This window comes from Vidua chalybeata, chromosome 26, assembly GCF_026979565.1.
Source record: "Vidua chalybeata isolate OUT-0048 chromosome 26, bVidCha1 merged haplotype, whole genome shotgun sequence".
In the NCBI taxonomy this organism is placed as follows: domain Eukaryota; kingdom Metazoa; phylum Chordata; class Aves; order Passeriformes; family Viduidae; genus Vidua; species Vidua chalybeata.
The window spans coordinates 1,010,107-1,025,337 of record NC_071555.1 but is presented as its reverse complement, the minus strand read 5'-3'; the positions used below and the strand labels follow the sequence as shown (position 1 = coordinate 1,025,337).

Below are 15,231 nucleotides of genomic sequence, written 5' to 3'. Positions count from 1 at the left end.
CCAAAGCAGATCCAGGCCTCCCAGTATAGACCAGTCTAAGCACAGCACAGGGCCAGTCCTCCCAGTATGGGTCAGACGGGTCCCTGCACAGGTCCAGTTCTCCCAGCAAGGGCTGGGACGAGCCCTGAGTCCTCGGGCCTGTGCTTCCCACACCGCCAGCGGGGCGGGGCCATGCCCATATCCCATCCCAGTCCGTCCCAGTCCGTCCCAGTTCATCCCAGTCCATCCCAGTCCATCCCAGTCCGTCCCAGCGCTCCCTCCACGTGCCTCCCACGCCCCCACCGCGCATGCGCAGCCCCCGCCCAGCCCTTCCCGCCACGCACGCGCGGGCTGTACCATCCCTCTGCAGCGGAGGGGAGAGCCGGGAAAGACCCACGCCCCTCCCCACGTGTCCCGCGCGGCTCTCGGCGCCGCGCGTGTCCTTTAAATGAGCGGCCACGCGTGATTCCGTGGAGGTTTTTCCCTCACCGCGTTTCGGGCTGCGGCGAGGCCGCGGGGACGGGCGCGGGGGGGAGGGCGGGGTGGTACGTGCCGCGCGCAGGGGGCGGGGTCAGCGCCGCCGCTGCGCCTCTCCGGCCCCGGCGCCGCCGCCGCCATGAGGTGCGAGCGGGGCTGCGGCCGCTCCTCGGGGGATAACGGGGCTCGGGAGGCACCGGGGAAGGCTGGAGGGGAGTGGGGCAGTGTTCTTAGAACCGGGGCGGCGTCCGGGCGGTGCTGGATGACGGCTCCGGGCGCTGTGAGGCGGCCGCGGCCTCCTCAGGCCTGGCAGGAAAATGGCGGAGGGGCGCCATGGCCGCGCTGAGGGGCCGGGGCGGCGTGAGTGGGGTCTGGGGGCGCTGAGCGGGGTGGAGGCGCTGGTCTCGGTGCTTGGATGCGCCCCTTGGTGCGGGGACTGGGGCGGGGACCTGAGGGGGTGTTGAGGGGCGGGGGGGGGGAAGAGTCCCTGAGGGGGGTGAGGGTCCCTGAGGGGTCCCAGGGGGTGGTGAGGGTCCCCTGAGGGGCGATGCGGGACCCTGAGCCGGATGGCGGTGGCGAGGGCTGGGTGGGGGTCCCTGAGGGCAGCGCAGGGTCCCTTGGTGGAGGTGAGGACCCTCGCAGAGGGGTGCGGGCTCCCCTGGCCGGGGGTCCCTGAAGGGGGGGTGGTGTCCCTTGGGGAGGATGGCACAGTCCCGGGGGGGGCTGTGGGGTCCCGCGGAGGTGCAGACCCCCCTGATCCGTGCCCTTTTCTGCCGCAGCATGCTCCGGCTCCAGAAGAGGCTGGCCTCCAGCGTGCTGCGCTGCGGCAAGAAGAAGGTGTGGCTCGATCCCAACGAGACCAACGAGATCGCCAACGCCAACTCCCGTACGTGAGGGGCTCTGTGGGACAGGGATCCCCCGGGAGGGTGGGACGGAGAGCGCTTGGGAAGCTCGGAGTTGGTTGGGATTGATGAAATCATGGAGTCTGGGAAGGAGCTCCCGGAAGCGTTTGGTTCGAGCTTCGGCTGAGGTGAAATCCAGCGAGTTCTTTGCAGGTTCAAGTGGGGTTTTCAGGGTTTGCACTGCTGAGGTGCCTGGCGGTGGGTTCTGGGATGGTGAGTGAGGGAGTCGGGATTGCTGGAGCTTCAGTGGGAGAAGCAGGAGGGAAAACAGGGCTGTGAGGAGGGGGAAACACTTCTGAGAGGGGGGAAACAGGGCTGTGAGGAGGGGAAAGCACTTCTGAGAGGGGGGGAACAGGGCTGTGAGGAGGGGGAAACACTTCTGAGAGGGGGGGGAAAACAGGGCTGTGAGGAGGGAAAAACACTTCTGAGAGGGGGGGGAAAACAGGGCTGTGAGGAGGGAAAAACACTTCTGAGAGGGGGGGAACAGGGCTGTGAGGAGGGGAAACACTTCTGGGGGAGGGGAACAGGGCTGTGAGGAGGGGAAAACAGCTCTGAGAGGGGGGAAACAGGGCTGTGAGGAGGGGAAACACTTCTGAGAGGGGGGGGAACAGGGCTGTGAGGAGGGAGGGGGAAAAGCAGGGCTCTGAAGTGGGGACTGCCTTGTGCGTGGTGCTGGGTGCTCTCCGTGCCCCTGGGCTGGGGTCAGTGCTGGCCTGGCAGCCCCCCAGCAGCACTGGGTGCCTCTGCAGGGCAGCAGATCCGGAAGCTGATCAAGGATGGGCTGATCATCCGCAAGCCCGTGACCGTGCACTCCCGCGCCCGCTGCAGGAAGAACACGCTGGCCCGGAGGAAGGGCCGGCACATGGGCATCGGTGAGGGCTGCAGCCCTGGGAACGGGGAAATGGAGTGGGAATCACACTGGGGAGTGCTGCAAACCCCTGGGAATGGGGAAATCACACTGGGGAGTGCTGCAAACCCCTGGGAATGGGGAAAATCACACTGGGGAGTGCTGCAAACCCCTGGGAACAGGGGAAATCACACTGGGGAGTGCTGCAAACCCCTGGGAACAGGGGAAATCACACTGGGGAGTGCTGCAAACCCCTGGGAACGGGGAATGGAGTGGGAATCGCACTGGGGAGTGCTGCATCCCCTGGGAATGGGGGAAATCACACTGGGGAGTGCTGCAAACCCCTGGGAATGGGGAATGGAGTGGGAATCACACTGGGGAGTGCTGCAAACCCCTGGGAACGGGGAATGGAGTGGGAATCACACTGGGGAGTGCTGCAACCCCCTGGGAACGGGGGACTTCCCCACCTCCCACAGCTCCTGCTGCTCCCTCACCCTGGGGAATCACATCCTGGGTTTGGTGTCAGGAAAGCCCTGGGTTGTGTCAGTGGCTGTTCCTTTGAGCTGAAGGGGAGGGTGAAAAGCTCTGGGGTGCGTGTGGGGCTGAGCTGGCAGGAATTCGGGCTCGTCCTCACCCCGCTCCCCCCGCTCCAGGCAAGAGGAAGGGCACGGCCAACGCCCGCATGCCCGAGAAGGTCACCTGGATGCGGCGGATGCGGATCCTGCGGCGGCTGCTGCGGCGCTACCGCGAGTCCAAGAAGATCGACCGCCACATGTGAGTGCTGTCCCCTCCAGAGCCCGGAGCTGCACCTGCCCTGGGCAACCTGGGCAACCCTGGGCAACCCTGGGCAACCCCGGCCATTGCCTGGGCAACCCTGGGCAACCCCAGCCCTTCCCTGGGCAACCCCGGCCGTTCCCTGGGCAACCCTGGGCAACCCCAGCCGTTCCCTGGGCAACCCTGGGCAACCCCGGCCGTACCCTGGGCAACCCCGGCCGTTCCCTGGGCAACCCTGGGCAACCCCAGCCGTTCCCTGGGCAACCCTGGCCATTCCCTGGGCAACCCTGGGCAACCCCAGCCAGTCCCTGGGCAACCCCGGCCGTACCCTGGTCGTTCCCTGGGCAACCCCGGCCGTTCCCAGCCCTCCTTGGCCATTCCCAGCCTCGGGAAGGTGGGTTAGGGTTAGGGTTAGGGTTAGGGTTAGGGTTAGGCACAGCACAGGGCCAGTCCTCCCAGTATTGGCCAGACCAGTCCCTGGACAGGTCCAGTTCTCCCAGCAAGGGCTGGGACGAGCCTTGAATCCTCCTCGGCCCTGTGCTTCCCATGCCTCCAGCAGGGTGGGGCCATCTCCTAATCCCATCCCAGTGCTCCCAGTCCATCCCAGTGCTCCAGGGCAGGCATTGATGTCCCCCCCCCGCAGGTACCACAGCCTCTACCTGAAGGTCAAGGGCAATGTGTTCAAGAACAAGCGGATCCTCATGGAGCACATCCACAAGCTGAAGGCAGACAAAGCCCGCAAGAAGCTCCTGGCGTAAGTGCTGCTCCAGGCAGGAGGGGAGTGTCAGGAATTAATCCCCTCCCTGGGTCATTCCAGAGGGGTTCTGGGAGGAATCGATCCCAAACTGGGCAGGGCTGGCTGGCAGCAGGGAAGTGTGGGGCTGTGGTGGGGTTTTGTGTTTCGCTGAGGTGAGAACTGGGAAATTCCTCATCAGCTGCTGGAGTGATTGACCAGGGGAGGGGAGGGATTGCAAAATCCCGCTGCGTCCTTGGGGCAGAAAGCTGAATCTCGGCACTCTGGGATTCAGCAGGGACACGTGACCCCAAAACAGCTCCGGGCAGGAGCTGCTCCTTGGCCCCAGTGGATGGAAATCCCTGGGAGCCAGCAGGATCGTGTGGGACAGGGCTCGGGGGGGCTGGGACAGGGCCTGGGGGGCTGGGGCAGGCTCAGTGGGGCAGGGCTCGGGGGGCTGGGACAGGGCCTGGGGGGCTGGGGCAGGCTCAGTGGGGCAGGGCTCGGGGGGCTGGGACAGGCTCAGGGGGGCTGGGACAGGGCTCGTGGGGCTGGGGCAGGGCTCAGTGGGGCAGGGCTCGGGGGGCTGGGACAGGCTCAGGGGGGCTGGGGCAGGGCTTGGGGGGCTGGGGCAGGGCTCAGTGGGGCAGGGCTCGGGGGGCTGGGGCAGGCTCGGGGGGCTGGGACAGGGCTCAGTGGGGCAGGGCTCGGGGGGCTGGGGCAGGCTCGGGGGGCTGGGGCAGGGCTCGGGGGGCTGGGGCTGCTCTGGGCGTTCCTCACGGCTCCCACCCCGCAGGGACCAGGCGGAAGCGCGGCGCTCCAAGACCAAGGAGGCGCGGAAGCGCCGGGAGGAGCGGCTGCAGGCCAAGAAGGAGGAGATCATCAAAACCCTCTCCAAGGAGGAGGAGGCCAAGAAGTGACCGCGGGCCGTCCCCTGCGCCGAGCGTGTCCCGTCCCCAGGCCTCCAATAAAACATCCCGCACTCTTCCCGCCGAGTCTGTGTCTGCAGCGGGGAGGGAGCAGGGAATTGCTGCTGGGAATCCCCGTGTGGGGCCCTTCCCCACAGCCCCGGGCACAGGGGACCCCCTGAAAGCCCCCCAAAGGGCTCGGGGAGGAGCTGAGGGTCTGGGGGAGGTTTGGGGGGGGCTCGGCACCCCCAGAGGGGAAGGACCCGGGGCTGGAGCTCACAGGACAGCCCAGGCTCCCCCAGCAGCTCCTTGCCAGCCCCATCCCACACTGGGAGTGGCTGGACAGACAGACGGACACGGCCTGGGTGAGCTCTGCCCCTCCCCTGGGCCCACCTGGGGGGGTTTAATGAGCTGGGGAGGGTCCCCCCCACCCCTGAAATGGAGCTGAGACCCTCGCACCTCAGCGCAGCGATTGCAGCTGTGGGTCCGTGTGTGACACCCCCGTGTCACGTCCCAGTGTCCCCACGAGGGGGGACAGCACCCATAGACCCCCCCCAAATGTGACAACCCCAGCACCCAAGTGGGGGACACAGCACCCACCAACCCCCCCCCACCTTAACCCCTGGGGCTCTGCAAATGCCCTTTGTCTGCCCAAAAAGAGCCAAACCTGGCCGAAATGGAAGGGGTTAAAATGGGGGTGGTGACAGGACACACAAGGGGGGGCCTTGGCTGGGACAAAGGGACTGGGGGGGCCCTCTGGTGTCCCCCCCCCATTGTACTGACAACAAACGCTGCCCCTCCCTCCCCAGTATTTACTGTCAACACCCCAAACTGGTCCCAGCTGGGCCAAACTGGGCCCGAGCCCGCTCACGTCACCCCTCCCTGTGCCTATAAAAGTGGGGGTGGGGCCCCCCACCTGTCCCTCTCTGCTGTCACCCTCTGCTTGCGGGGTGTCCCCCCCCTGCTCCCCCCCACCATGCTCTTCTGGCACGGCCAACCCGACCACTACTGGTCCAGCCCTGGGGACATGTACCCCCTGCCCAGTTCCGGGGTGCTCAGGTACCCCCCATGTCCGCTGGCTTTGGGGAAACTGAGGCACGGCCGAGCTCCCACCCTTTTCGGGGGGCGTTTTCCCGCAGGGACCCCCCCGTCCTGCCCTACCTGAAGCAGGAGGAGCCCAACGGCATCTCCACGTCGCAGCCGCCGCTGCCGGCGTTCCAGTACGTCCTGTGCGCCCCGACCTCCCCGGCCGTGCGGCACCACGAGGAGACCCTCACCTACCTCAACCAGGGTGAGTCTGGGGGCGCCGGGGAGGAGGGACCCCCCCCGGCTGAGGGCTCAGCTCCCGCTCCGCGCCCCCCCACCCCAGGGCAGTCGTACGAGGTCCGCATGATGGGAACGCCCCGGGGGGACCCCGCCGAGGGCCGCAGGATGGTCAAGGTGAGTGGGGTGGGGACCCCCGGGATGCGGGGGAGCCTCGGGGCGAAGCTCTGGGCTGAAGTCCCGCTCCAGTCCCAGTCCGGACCCATCTCAGCCCCAGTCCAAACCCAGTTTTGCCACAGTCCAGCCTCATCTGAGCCCCAGTTCTGTTTCATTTCAGCCTCATAGCCCCATTCCAGCCCCATTCCAGCCCCAGTCCAGCCCCAGTCCTACCCCAGTCCTACCCCAGTCCTACCCCAGTCCTACCCCAGTTCTACCCTGAGTCCAGCCCAAATTTTGTGGCAGTCCAGCCCCATCTCAGCCTCAGTTTTGCCCCAGTGCAGCCCCAGTTCAGTCTCCTTTCAGTCCTAGCTCTGCCCCGGTTTAGCTCCAGTCTGGCCCCAGTTCTGCCCCAGTCCAACCCCAGCTCAGCCCCAGTCAGGTCAGTGGCCGGTGGGGCCGTGGCCGTGGGCTCAGGCCCTGGCCGTGGCCGTGGCCGTGGCTGACCCTGTCCAGAGCGTGGTCCGGGTGGTTTTCCACGACCGGCGGCTCCAGTACTCGGAGCAGCAGCAGCTCGAGGGCTGGCGCTGGAGCCGCCCGGGCGACCGGATCCTCGACATCGGTGGGTGCCGGGGCTGGGGGCACCGGGGGGGCTGCAGGGGCCGTGCTGACCCCGCTCCCGCAGACATCCCGCTCTCCGTGGGGATCCTGGAACCCCAAATCCACCCCACGCTGCTCAACACGGTGGAATTCCTCTGGGACCCCTCCAGACGCACATCCGTGTTCGTGCAGGTGGGAGCCGGGCTTGGGCGGGGCTTTGGGGGGGTCCTGGGGGGGGTCACAGCGCCCAGTCCCGACCCCGCTGTCCCCCCCCCCCCATCCCAGGTTCACTGCATCAGCACCGAGTTCACGCTGCGGAAGAACGGGGGGGAGAAGGGGGTCCCCTTCCGCATCCAGATCGACACCTTCGGGGCGGGGGGCAAGGGGGACCCCCCCGAGCACCTGCACTCCGCCAGCTGCCTGGTCAAGGTGTTCAAGGTATTGGGGAGGGGGGGGAACCAGTGCGACCAGTGCCCTCCCCACTACTGGGAGATGCAGCTGTGGGCGTGGGGCAGCGCTGGGGGTGGGTGCATGGCGGGGTCCGGGCACCCCAAGGGTCCGGGTGCCCGCGGGGGTCCCGGGGGGTCCCGGGGCCGCCCTCACCCCGCGGCACAGCCCAAGGGGGCCGATAGGAAGCAGAAGACGGACCGGGAGAAGGTGGAGAAGCAGCCGGCGGCAGAGCGGGAGAAATTCCAGCCGGCCTACGAGAGCACCGTGCTGGCCGAGGTGGGGCCCGGCCCTGGCACCCCCCGTGGGCCGGGGGTACCCCCGGGACCCTGCACCCATCGCCCCCCTTCCTCCTCCTCAGTGCCCCCCGTGGCCGGACGCGCTGGGTGCCCCCCACAGCCCCCCGGGCACCCCGGGGCTGCCGTCCCCGCACCCCTTCAAGCTGCTGAGCCCCGAGAGGTGAGCGGAGACCCCTGGGCCCCCCCTTCCCCCCACTGCTGGGGTCGCCCTCTGAGCCCGGCCCCCCCGCAGGGTGTGCGTGTCACCCGCCTGCGCTGCCGAGGGCCCCGCGGAGAGTCCTGGCGAGGTGAGGGAGCCGCCGGTGCAGCCCCAGAGCCTCCCCCGGCCCCCCGGGAGGGGCTGAGGTTGTGCCCGCTCGGGTCGTACCCCGCTGAGCCCCCGCTGAGCCCCCACAGGCGCTGAGCCCCTGCGCATCCCCCCTGGAGACGCAGCAGTGGCTGCTCCGGCGCCGCTTCTCCTCCTGCGCCCGCGTCTTCGCCAACTTCACCGGTGAGAGCCCGGGCCGGGCTGGGGGGCAGAGCCGGGCCCCCCTTCTGCCGCCCCCTGAGCCCCCCTGTCCGCAGGCGCGGATCTGCTGAAGCTCTCCCGCAGGGACCTGATCCAGATCTGCGGAGCCCCCGACGGCATCCGCCTCTGCCACGCCCTGGCGGGCAGGTGAGGCTCCCGCGCCCCCGGTGCCTCTTTTTGGGGACCCCCGGGAGGCTCCGTGGGGCCCGGCCCCATCCTGCGCCCCCGCCAGACCCTTCTCTGCCCCCTCAGGTGCCCGCGGCCCCGGCTGACCCTGTACGTGGCGCGGGAGCCCGGCGGGGCTGAGAGTGCGGAGGATGCGGGATCAGGTGTGCGGGGAGGGGGCTCAGGTGTGCGGGGAGGGACTCAGGTGTGCGGGGAGGGGGCTCAGGTGTGCGGGGAGGGGCTCAGGTGTGCGGGGAGGGGGCTCAGGTGTGCGGCAGCGCAGGGATGGAGGGTGGGCACTCACAGCCCCATCCCGTCCCGTCCCGTCCCGTCCCGTCCCTCTCCAGGGCTGTACCAGGAGCTGCACCTGGAGCAGCTGACGGTGGCCGAGCTCACCGGGAAGTTGGCGGAGCTGCTGGGGCTGCCCCCGGGGCAGATCCTGCGGCTCTCCCGGCAGGGACCCGCCGGCATCCACGTCCTCGTCAGCGACGCGGTGAGGACACGGGGACAGCCGGGGAGGGGAGGGACAGTCCCCGCAGCCGCCCCGGCCCCTCGGGGTCCCCAGTGCTGGAGCAGGAGGGTCCCCGAGCCCCCCCCCCAGCTCTCCCCCTTCTGCCCCGCAGATGATCAGGAACCTCCAGGACGAGACGAGTTTCGTGGTGGCGATCGGCAAAGGTACCGCGGTGGCCACGGGCGGGCGGGGCCGGCCAGGGGGCGATCGGTGGCCCCGGCTGAGCCGCGTCCCCGCGCAGCCCCCGGCCCCGACGGCTTCCAGCTGCTGCTGCGGTAGGACCCGGCCCCGGAGCTGCGGCGCCCTGGGAAGGGACATCTCCGCTGGGGACGGAGAGAGGAGCCCGGGGCTGGCGCAGTCCCCAGAGCGCTCCTCCCGTCCCTGCCAGGCCGGCCCGAGGGGACCCGAGGGGACCCGAGGGGACCCGTCCTGTCCCCGCAGCCGCCGCGTGTTCCTCCTGCGCGTCCCCGCTTTGCATTAAAGGACGGCGGGAGCGGCCCCGAGCACGGCCTCGTCCCTGCGGCGCCCGCTGGGGTTTGGGGTCCCCAGGGTGGATTTGGGGTGCGGGGACAGTCCCTCGTCCCCAGCGGTGGACAGGGCAGGGGACACCCGGGCGGGGCAGGCGCTGTCCCACCCCGCGGGGACGGAACCGGCCGCGGCATCGAGCCCGGGGCAGCCCCGGCCGGTGCCGCCTCATTCCAGTCGGGAATGGGTTGTTTTAAACACCGAGTCCTCCCCTGAGCCCCGCTCGGGCAGAGCGGGACCGGGGACGTCCTTGGGAGCGAACTCGTGGGGCAAAGGACGGGTTTGGGATAAACAAAGCCGGGAGCAGGGGAGGGAGGGCAGGGCTCGGGAGAGGAGCTGGGACAGCCCCGGAGCGGAGCTGCCATCACAGGCACGGGGACGAGGGGAGGACACGAGGCCCTGGCCCCATCGCTGGAGGGGACAAGGGAATATCCCCGACCCTCCCAAAAACACTCCATGGGCATCCAGAGCTTGGTCCCACCAGCCCTTTCCCGACTGTCCCCGCAGCGGTGGCTCACGGTGTCACAGAGACCGGGGCCACCTTAACCACGTGCGGTTTTTTGCCTCAGTTTTGTCCTCTGTAAAATGGGCAAAAAGACACGGATCCAGCATTGTCTGGGATGTCCTGGTGGGAAGTGGAGAGCAGGATAGCAACAGGGCTTTCCAGGAGACCCCAGGGATCAGCGGGAATGTGCTGGAAGAGGCAGGAGAAGGGGACTCTGGATCCCTTCAGCACTGCCTGAGTTGATGTCCCTCGGATTTTGGATTCTGTGTTTCCCAGGAAATGGGAAACAGCTTTTTTTCCCCCACAACTCCTTCCCTCCCTGGCCCTCCCTGCTCATTTTCCTCGGAGGAACCGAGGTTGGGAGCACCTGTCCCCCCATTCCCGGTGGAAAACCCGGCTGCTCGCCTGACATTCGCTCCATTGTTACACCCGCAGCGCCAAGCGCAGGCCACACCATTTAAAGAACATTTTCCAGCTCTCTCTGTCCCCCGGGCAGAGCCAAGGTGCAGCTCCTGTGTCCAGCCCCTCGGGCTGAGCAGCCACCGGGAGACCCCCGAGTCAAAAGGTGCCAAAGCCCCCAGGGCCATCCCTGCGGCGGGATGGGGACAGGGCTGGAGATGGGGACGGGGATTTGCAGAGAGGAGGGGCCTCACCCCGGGGTCGCAGCCCCTGGGGACCCCCGGGTGGGCTCAGCTGCACCTTTGGGGACAGAGGATGAAGCACAAAGAGCCCTCGGTGTGGCACTGCTGGCACAGGGTGACATCCCCAGCCTGGGACAGGCACCGGTGGGAGCAGGGGATGGATTCCCTCATCCCTTAAAAAAATCAACTCTGGACTTCCACGTGAGGTCAGAGCCAGGGACAGGGACAGGGAGGTGATGGGACCCTGCTGGTGACACTCCCAGGATGGGTCCTTGGAGGGGCCAGGGCAGAACAAAGGGCTGGGAGGGCACGGACTGGGCTGGGAATTGAGGAGGAAAAGCTGCTTCTCCTTGATTTTCTCCATCGTTTTGGCCCCAAGCTGCAGCACAGGAGCCTCTGCCAGGCTTTGGCACAGAGGGAGGGCAGAAACCTTGACCTGGATGTCAGAAAAGAAAGCAAAAAGGAATAACACCCCCAAAAACACCCCCAGGCCCATCAAGCACACCAGAAAAAGCCAAAAAGTTTTAGGGTATTTTCCAGGACACTGTAGCCAAGGACCTTGTCACACTGATCCACCCCTATCCTGCCAAAAAACCCACCAAAGTACCCCAAAACCCACAGCAGCAGCCAGCCATGAACAACAGAGAGAAAATCAAACAGAAATACAAAGGGAACTACAGAGATGGGCAAAAATAGGAATTTGTTGGTTTGAAACAACCCCTGTGACAGCACTGCCCACCTGCCCCATCCTCACCCTGTCACAGAACTGGGATAAAAGGTGCTGCAGTGCCTTCAAAGCCCAGAAAATTCCCTTTTTTTTTTGGTTCTACTGGATCTGCTCAGCCTCGCTGGAGGATCTTCTACCCCAGAAGGTCCCAGGCTGTTTCCTGGAGAGGTCCCTTGGTCCCTGCTCCTCTTGGGGGTCCAGGGGCAGCTGGAAGGTGCTGGAAGGCAAATCCAGGTTCTAGAAAGCTCTGCTGGGAGGTGGGGACAGCCCAGCCTCTGCTCCACAGCCCGGGGACACAACCAGGGAGGATTCCAAGGACAGGGAACAGCTCAGGGCGTGAAACCGAAGGAGCTGCCCCAGCCGAGGCTGGAGAAGGGGATCTGGCACAGCGAGGGAGTTTGGAAATGGGATGGGATCCTCATCCCGGGCTGGCTCCGTGCTGGGGCTGTCCCAGAGCCCCCAGTGACTCCTCAGAAACGCCAGGATGGAGCAATTCCTCCACGCTGTGGGCACTGAGCCCCGGAGCCCTCCTCAGCCACCGGCTCCCACCTGGAAGATCCCAGGAGAGGACAGGGCTGGGAGCATCCCGGGCTATGGAAGGAGTCCCTGGAGGAGCTCCGAGGTCCTTCCACCCCAAACCATTCCTGACTCCAGGCAAACACTCAGAGCTCCCTGCTCAGGAGCTGCCCCATGCAGGGGGTGGATTTTCCTCCACCAAGTGACTCCCCCAGCGAGACACGGCTTGGAAAATGGTGTTTATTGGTATTTATAAATATAAACATCAGGAAGAGTCCATTTGAAGACGGATAATTGACTTAAAAGGACACTGTCAAGAAGTTTGAGCTACCTTAATGCTGTCACCCTGGTCTGCAAACAGAAAATAAATTGCTTTGGGTTCTGTGTTCCCGAGTTTTCCCTGGAAAACTCTGCTCTGTTACAAAGGGATCAGTCAGCCAACTACGCCCTGGCTCCAAAATCCTGCTCTTCGCTCTCCCCTGCCACAGTAGGAACTAAACAAAGGTGTTTTGTTTTTTTATTTTCCCAGAGTTGTGCAAATCCTGTGAGTGCCGGGTGACCCGTCCAGTCTGTCACCACCATCTTCTGCCACCCTGAAACCTGGAGAAAGTTCTGGAAATGAAGGCGCCCGAGGAGAGGGGGAGAATCCACAGCGCTAAAGGGGATTTGAATAAATATAAGGGATTAAAAGCCATCTACAGGAGGGCATTGACAGTATCCTTTTAACCACAGCAGCCTGGAGTTGCTCCCAGCAGAGCGTGAGCACAGACTGGGGGGGCTGGGGGAGATGAAGGGGTGCAGCTCCAGGGGCACCTGGGACCCTCCTGCTGGGAACAGCGCATTGGCCTTGGAATTCCTGGTGGGAAAACCTCCCCCCCCCCAGCCCCTAAAGCAGCCATTCCTGGTGCTGCAGCTGCTCTTTCCCCACCAGGAGATTCCTCAGCACCGAGGGGAAGCCCCAGCTCCCGGCTCCAGGGAGCTCCCACGGACCTGCCCCAGTCTGACCAGTCCTGCCCCCTTAAACCCTTGGGATCTGCCCAGCAGTTCCACACTGGGCCCCTGGAATTCGCTCACTCCGGGCTCCCCTGCGCCGGTTTTGCCTGAAACGCCCCAAAAAAGCAGCCACCGACCCCCCCCCCCCCCCCCACTCCCCCAGAGCTGGGCCTGGCACATCCAAACCCCATCCCGGGGCTCCCTGCAGGGCACCACACTTACCTGAGGAGGGTGGGGAGGTCAGGAAGGGCCCTCACAGGGGGTGAGGGTGGATCCCAGCCCTGCTCCGTCAGGGAATCCTTAATTCTTCATCAGGGCAACAAGCAAAAAGCTCTACTTTGCTTTTCCTTGGGGGGAGGATGGAGGGAAAGGACGGGAGGAGGGAACTCACAGTCGTTGGAACACGGACTGCAACTTTCTCCCTGTACTGAGAATTATATATTTGTGTATATATCATTCCCTGTATGGAGAATTAGATCCTTGTCATTGGGATAAAATCTGGATTTGGGGTAAATTTGGATGCCCAATCCCTGATCACACAGGCCAGGAGAGCCCAGCCTGGGGTGCAGATCCCCGTGCTCCTTTAAAATCTTCCTGACAGCACACCACAGGTTCAGGCTTCTCCTGGGGAAAAAATCCTTATGGATTTGTGGCTTTGGACTGGGAAATCTCAAGAAATGACTGAATTGGGGAAAAAAATTGAAAAAACAAAACAAAACAAAACAAACCTAAAAAAAAAAGGAAAAAAAAAGAAAAAAACCCCAGGATTTGAGGAGGGTAAAGTATGTGGCATTAGAAATTCCAAGCTCTGTCACAACAATCTGGGAAGAATCTGGGAAGCCTCTGAGCTGGATGCCACGGACACAGGGAAGATGAGCCTTCATGTGAGCATGCTCAGGTGGGAGCAGGGAAGCACAGGGAAATCCTGGATCCCAGGTACATCCTGGATCCCAAGGAAATCCTGGACCACAGGGAAATCCTGGATCCCAGGTAAATCCTGGATCCCAGGAACATCCTGGCTCAGCAGCTGCTGCTTCATTCCCTCACTGGCAAAGGGACATGGGACTTGTTGGGGTGTTTGGGGTTGTTGGGATTTTCCCTTCCGCACAACGGGGTTAGAGCGTGTTCCTCTCCTCTCCCCTCTCCCCACTTCCAAGGATCTCGGCTCCTTTTCCAACCCCACCAGCAGCATCAGTCCCTCCAGGCTGGGAGCCCTCCCCTCCTCCCCGCAGGGGCTTCCCCTGGGGTATTCCCAGGAATTCCCAGCAGGAATGGTTCAGGATGAGGCCAATCCACCCCGGGAAAAGCCGGCACAGCTGCAGCTCCTTCCCCAGTCCCTCATCCCGCCGGGACAGCTGGGATCACAGGGGGGGTGTGTGGGTGGCTACAGGGCACCCCAGCCCCGCTCACTGGCCCTGCCAAATGCCGCTGGCATCGCTCTCCTCCAGGGTTCCGGCGTGCCCGGGCGGGCGCGGCTCCAGCCCCGCTTTGCTGGGAGGAGGTTCCAGTGTCATAGGATGATGCAGCATCTGCAGAAGCGCTGTCGGCTGCCGCCCACCGAGGGCGGGGGGGTCACCGGGGCGAAGTAGGCGTGGACTTTGATGTTGGGCAGGTGGGTCTGGAGGGGCAAACAGCGGGCAGGAGTCAGGGACACGCCCCGAGCCCCCGGGGCAGGCACCGCCGAAAGGGACTGTGAATGGGGCTCCTCCCTGGGTGGAATCCCCAGCCTTGGAAGTGTCCCAGGCCAGGCTGGATGGGGCTTGGAGCAGCCCGGGACAGTGGAAGGTGGGACTGGATGGGCTTTCCCAACCCAAACCACGCAAAGATTCCACAGTTTTATGGCGTAGCTTTACAGATCCAGAGAAAATGTTGTCGTTACTTTTCTTTTACACGTGGAGAAACTGACCCAGGAGGGGACACTGGGAAGAAATTCCTTCCTGTGAGGGGCTGAGGCCCTGGCACAGGGTGCCCAGAGAAGCTGTGGCTGCCCCTGGATCCCTGGAAGTGTCCAGGGCAATCCAGGATAGTGTAAAGTGTCCAACCCAAACCATTCCACCTTTCCACGACTCCAAATTCACCGCTGATGGTTCTCACAGCTCTTCTGAGCACGGGCACCAGGTGATGGGAGCTCTGCCAGCTCAGCCCTCCCTGTGGATAAACCCTCCCATCCCAGCTCCTCCCTATGGATAAACCCTTTGGATCCCAGCTCCTCCCTGTGGATAAACCCTCCCATCCCAGCTCCTCCCTATGGATAAACCCTCCCATCCCAGCTCCTCCCTATGGATAAACCCTCCCATCCCAGCTCCTCCCTGTGGATATACCCTTCCCATCCCAGCTCCTCCCTGTGGATAAACCCTTCCCATCCCAGCTCCTCCCTATGGATAAACCCTCCCATCCCAGCTCCTCCCTATGGATATACCCTTCCCATCCCAGCTCCTCCCTGTGGATAAACCCTCCCATCCCAGCTCCTCCTTGTGGATAAACGCTCCAGATCCCAGCTCTTCCCTAAGGATAAACCCTCCCATCCCAGCTCCTCCTTGTGGATAAACCCTTTGGATCCCAGCTCCTCCTTGTGGATAAACCCTCCCCATCCCAGCTCCTCCTTGTGGATAAACCCTCCCCATCCCAGCTCCTCCTTGTGGATAAACCCTCCCCATCCCAGCTCCTCCTTGTGGATAAACGCTCCAGATCCCAATCTCTTCCCTAAGGATAAACCCTCCCCATCCCAGCTCCTCCTTGTGGATAAACCCTCCCC

At 64.5% G+C, this 15,231-nt stretch overlaps 3 protein-coding genes across 8 annotated transcripts in view; 2 read left to right on the top strand and 1 right to left on the bottom strand.

Moving 5' to 3' along the window:
• Positions 1-501: 501 nt before the first annotated feature.
• On the top strand, positions 502-4,699 carry RPL19 (ribosomal protein L19). Its single transcript, XM_053964984.1, has 6 exons — positions 502-600; positions 1,236-1,342; positions 2,108-2,230; positions 2,859-2,979; positions 3,623-3,733; positions 4,509-4,699. The coding sequence occupies exons 1-6, from the start codon at positions 596-598 to the stop codon at positions 4,630-4,632; spliced, it is 591 nt and encodes a 196-aa protein (XP_053820959.1). The 5' UTR covers positions 502-595; the 3' UTR covers positions 4,633-4,699.
• An 897-nt stretch (positions 4,700-5,596) lies between these two features.
• On the top strand, positions 5,597-9,072 carry LOC128800010 (transcription factor CP2-like protein 1). Its single transcript, XM_053964895.1, has 15 exons — positions 5,597-5,679; positions 5,760-5,911; positions 5,990-6,060; positions 6,556-6,661; positions 6,725-6,831; positions 6,925-7,077; positions 7,255-7,365; positions 7,448-7,545; positions 7,618-7,672; positions 7,782-7,875; positions 7,950-8,040; positions 8,146-8,222; positions 8,406-8,551; positions 8,682-8,733; positions 8,811-9,072. Exons 1-15 carry the CDS (start codon positions 5,597-5,599, stop codon positions 8,846-8,848), a joined length of 1,434 nt encoding a protein of 477 aa, XP_053820870.1. The 3' UTR covers positions 8,849-9,072.
• Positions 9,073-11,709: 2,637 nt separating this feature from the next.
• FBXL20 (F-box and leucine rich repeat protein 20) overlaps positions 11,710-15,231 on the bottom strand; it is a 38,429-nt gene continuing 34,907 nt past the window's right edge. For 4 of the 6 annotated variants that reach the window (XM_053964978.1, XM_053964981.1, XM_053964977.1 and 1 more), the window contains exon 15: positions 11,710-14,094. In XM_053964978.1, the coding sequence (XP_053820953.1) occupies positions 13,987-14,094 (108 nt within the window). In that variant the 3' untranslated portion in view covers positions 11,710-13,986. Of the gene's footprint in view, positions 14,095-14,298; positions 14,638-15,231 lie in introns of those variants that run through there. The other 2 variants (XR_008434913.1, XM_053964979.1) reach the window with 2 other exon arrangements.

Coding starts and splice junctions, on each gene's coding strand:
- RPL19 (XM_053964984.1), top strand. Junction 2,231..2,858: donor GGGCCGGCACATGGGCATCG/GTGAGGGCTGCA, acceptor CCCCCGCTCCAG/GCAAGAGGAAGGGCACGGCC. Junction 2,980..3,622: donor AAGAAGATCGACCGCCACAT/GTGAGTGCTGTC, acceptor CCCCCCCCGCAG/GTACCACAGCCTCTACCTGA.
- LOC128800010 (XM_053964895.1), top strand. CDS start 5,597: ATGCTCTTCTGGCACGGCCAACCCGACCACTACTGGTCCAGCCCTGGG. Junction 6,061..6,555: donor AGGGCCGCAGGATGGTCAAG/GTGAGTGGGGTG, acceptor GACCCTGTCCAG/AGCGTGGTCCGGGTGGTTTT. Junction 7,673..7,781: donor CCGCGGAGAGTCCTGGCGAG/GTGAGGGAGCCG, acceptor GAGCCCCCACAG/GCGCTGAGCCCCTGCGCATC.